The sequence below is a fragment of the Hordeum vulgare genome, chromosome 5H (assembly GCF_904849725.1).
Source record: "Hordeum vulgare subsp. vulgare chromosome 5H, MorexV3_pseudomolecules_assembly, whole genome shotgun sequence".
Classification (NCBI taxonomy): Eukaryota; Viridiplantae; Streptophyta; class Magnoliopsida; order Poales; family Poaceae; genus Hordeum; species Hordeum vulgare.
Genome location: NC_058522.1, coordinates 543613528 through 543617789, shown reverse-complemented (window position 1 = coordinate 543617789; position 4262 = coordinate 543613528). Strand labels below are relative to the sequence as shown.

The 4262-nt window shown below is 47.9% G+C and overlaps 1 protein-coding gene across 1 annotated transcript; it reads right to left on the bottom strand.

The window, feature by feature from the left end:
* Positions 1–1211: 1211 nt before the first annotated feature.
* On the bottom strand, positions 1212–1928 carry LOC123399551 (zinc finger A20 and AN1 domain-containing stress-associated protein 7-like). The gene has a single exon (XM_045093953.1). It carries the CDS (start codon positions 1926–1928, stop codon positions 1380–1382), a length of 549 nt encoding a protein of 182 aa, XP_044949888.1. The 3' UTR covers positions 1212–1379.
* Between the last annotated feature and the right edge of the window lie 2334 nt (positions 1929–4262).

The window sequence follows — 4262 nt, the reverse complement described above, 5'->3', positions numbered from 1 at the left end:
GTATCCTTCAAGCCACATGGGCAGTCTCGACCTCACTCGGTAGAACATACCGTCACTCGGCCCATCTGGAGTCACTCGGATCGCCTTGTGTGAGTAGGATGCATCCTGGCACTCGAACAATAGCACGGCAATGGCACCGAAGAGGCTGCAATGGCTAAGGACTTAATTCATCACACGAAGTATAGTGAAGTCCCACGTTACCAGTAACGTCGCGTGCAATAGCTGCCGTTTCTAGTAACTCCTTTATTTATTAGCATTAACCCACCTTATATTAAAGGGGACTGATCTGCGCTAGCGCGCCGGCCCAAAGTTTCGGCCGGCCGCGCACGAGCCGCAGGATCCACCAACCCCGCGTCGTCTGCACCGTTGGATCCGCATGCAACATTTTTCCCCTATGCAGCAATTTTTTGATGCGATGCAACAATTTTTTCAACGGTTGCAACAAAAAACAAAATTTGTAGCAAAAAAAAACTACATGATCGTAGCAAAAAAACGAATCTGATGGTGCGTGGTAGCAAAAGTCAAATGCCAGTTGTAGCAAAAATTTACGTGACGTGTATGTAACTTATTTAGTGAACGGTTGCAGCAAAACATGATGCCGGTTGTAGCAAAAATTAACACGGTTGTAGGAAAAGTAAAAAAACATCGATTGTAACGAAAAATCCGACGAACTGAAGTTGCAACCAAACGTATATGCAGTTTTTTTACTAGGACAAAAAATAGTAAAAAAACGCTTGCAGCAAATATGATGATGGCTGCAACATATTTAGACGAAAAATGTTGCATCCGCTAATCAGAGAAGCGTGTGGATGGAAAAATGTTACATGGGCCCGCGCGCGCGAGGGGACGACCGGCGTGTCGGTTCGGCCGGCGCGCGGGTGGGAAACGATTCCCTATAATAAAGCTCGATTGGTCGTGGCATACCCTATATAAGCCACTCCAGAGCTCCAGCTCAAGGGTTCAACACCTTGTAATCTTTCATACCTCATAAGAAAACATCAGTCTCATGGCTCGAGTCGTAGGGCTATTACCGCTTTTAAATGGTGCCTGAACTCGTACATCTGAGTGTATCCGTTGCGCCTAGTTAAAATTCTCCCCTTCGTTCGTATCCCTATTTACTATTGTCAGGGCCACTCCAACAAAAAAGACAGTTTTCTATTTCACTGTGTACGGGTCAGTTACTCAGTTTATGATCAGTCGATGAACTATAACTCTCCAATTAATCAAACACAGTGGCTAATAGTACAAAATTCCGATATCTCCAAAACCTTAACTAATATTTACACGTTCCAAAACCTAGCAAATACAAAGAAGATTGGTCGACTGTATCCTCGAAGACGCCATGACTACTGCTTGATCGGTTCACCGTCTTGTGGGCGTCAAATCCTTCCGCTCATCTTGTCCGCAACCACGACGGGGTTGTGCTTGGCTATTTGCTCCTGGCCGGCGGCCTTGAAGTCGAACCCACAGTCGTGCTTCTCCGAGTGGCGGTGCACGCTGCAGAAGGTGCCCTCGCAGCGGCATCGGAACCCCAGCAGCCCAACCTTCTTGCGGCACGCCGCGCACCGGTTAGCCGCCACCGCCGGCTGCTTCACGGGCGTCACGGCGGGGTCAGCTGCCACGGCGGCAGCGGCGGAGCAGGCGGCCGCACCATCAGATTCAGAGGACGGGACGGCGACGGTCATCCTGGCCTTCTTCGCCGGAGGAAGCGCGGTCGAACGATCAGGGTCGATGAAGACGCTCGCCGTGGCCATGGTGTCAACGCCGGCGGCGAAGACGTGGTCGCGGTAGCACTTGGAGCACAAGTTGCCGGTGGCGGCGGCGCCGAAGAAGCCGCATCCGTTGGCGCACAAGCCGGCCGTCTCCTCCTCCTCGGTCTCCGTGTACTTGCGCTTCTGCGGCGTCGCCGCGGCTGCGTTGTGCGCCATTGCTCCACCGACACGTCCGAGAGGTGCGTGATCTGCGTGCGATCGAGGCCAGGGGGCACGACGCCGGTTGTTTGCGTTTGATTTGATGATGGGCTGGGTTGGGCGTGGGTGCGGAACCTTATAATGACGGGCGAACGTGACGGCCGGACGCGCGCGGTGCACAACATAGTCCTAGCAGGAGTCGCATCGGTGACCGAAGCGGCCAACGAACACGTTACACGTACGGCTCGCGGCGTCAGTTCAACGCAAAGGAAAGACGGGCGTCCTACGTCGGCATATGTCCTTTTTTATGCACTCACTCACGCAAGGAGCGTGCGCTCTTAAGGTTAAGGATTATACAAACATACTAGTACAAGGAAGGTTCATGAGTACGTACTTGTGTACAATAACAAAACCTGTAAATTGTCGTTGCGTAATGTGATTCATTGTCGCCTGTATAAGGAAAACTAGGGCAGACACACGTACATAGTTAGGGCTATCGTTTACTTTCCTCTTGAATTAGGGTGCACACGTACGCACTTAGGGCTATCGTTTCCTTTCTTCTCGTGGAAGAAGAAAGTGGATTTTTCTTTTTTTTGCTTAGTACGAACTCTAATTTTCCAGTGCCACCCTATCGCGGCTCCCCTTCACTGACGAGTTCTCGAGGGTCGCCGTACTTTTTTCATGCGGATATGTGTAGTTGTAGGTTTAGGGTCTTAGTAGTTTAGGTTTTTTGTCGCTCTACATCTTGGTTCCAACTCCGATGACAACATCGGTGAATAAGGGAGTTCCAACTCATTTTTCAATGCAGTGTTCTACTCTATGGTTGGTGATTGATCTGGGTGCAAGACTATTCGAGCGGGGATCACGTGGGGGCGACAGAATCCTTCTAGTGGAATAGTGTTCCTCGGGCTCCGTCAATCCAACATTGTTTGCTCTGGCGTTTGCACGAAGCACGGGAGAGTGTTTAGGAGCGGGCGCCGATAGTGGTCTATGCCAGCGATAGCTCAAAGACGGTGGGTTCGTTGTTGAAGGTTGGCAGTCAAGTTTCCTCCTTCGACTTTGTCGCAAGGGATTACCAGATTTAGAGTTTGATGGTGTGTGTGGGATGCTCCCCCAAGGATATCCTTTCAACGACAATGGCTTCCACTTTGACGAGCTACTTTGAAGGTCTGCAGAGTTACAGATCCACGTTGGAGCCACGTCAAGCTCACGTAAGAGGTGATTTGTCCCCTTTTCCTTTGGTGGTAACTGCGTTGTGCCGGGGGTGGGTAACAGATGTTGGTATCAAGCATAGAGGGTTATTTGGTCTTGATTGTAACTTTCCTTCTTGACCGGAGGTCTTTTGGGATAAAGCCATGGTTCCCTTGTCTTTCATGTTTGTCGGGTCAATCACTATGTGGCTTGTACTTTTTTGTTTTGTACTTTTCACTTTATTATATGAATGGGATTGTGTATTACCTTCACAAGGAATTTTCGCCCATTTCAACAAATACCAATGTATTATGATTATAATTTTTTTCTTTTGTAATGTCTTTGTTCGTCTTTCTTTCCCTCCTGTATGGCAACTAGGGAAAAACCTTCCTCGTCGATCTTCACTGGAGAGCCTCTGGATTCGCCTCCCGTATACATGTCACTCCCACTCTGACAACCGGTGGCTGGGAGGGAAATCCTTGTGCCTCAGCTCTGACTAGTTGATAGGTTAGTGTTTCAACATTGCGACAACAACGCTCAGACAGATGACGAAACTCTTCTTCTTCAAGTCAACCTTCTGTGCTTTGATCTTCCTCAGGAAAGTTCGTCCATCTGGACGGATTGGACGGACCTTCGGCATAGACTCCTGCTAGCTTCTCGGGGCGGCGTGGTAAGGGTTTCTCAGCAGGCATCCACGACGGTGAGATTTCGTGTCAAGTTTTTTAAATCGATTTAAGAGTTCGGTCGCGACAATTGTGACTCTGAGGCGTTGGTTATTAGGGGCACATGCACAAAGACTTTCTGGCTATTCTCGACAAGGTTAGATTGGCTCCAGTATGAGAGGAGCGATAGCGGCACCTTCAGTGCCTCGTTCTGGACAATGTTTGTTCAATGTTTGTTCGGTGGGCCAACGACTTTGATTTATTTTGTAGCATGTTTAGGGTGATTTGTACTTCTGGTGAACTTTTGTAACAGATCTGGTTCACTGTCACAAAAAATGTTTGTTTAGGATATATATATATATATATATATATATATATATATATATATATATATATATATATATATATATATATATATATATATATATATATATATATATATATATAACCATAGATGCCCCAAAAAAGTCTAGATCATTTAGAACATGTAAGGTCAATC

Excerpts from the sequence above, each read along its gene's own strand:
- LOC123399551 (XM_045093953.1), bottom strand. The coding sequence starts at position 1,928 with ATGGCGCACAACGCAGCCGCGGCGACGCCGCAGAAGCGCAAGTACACG.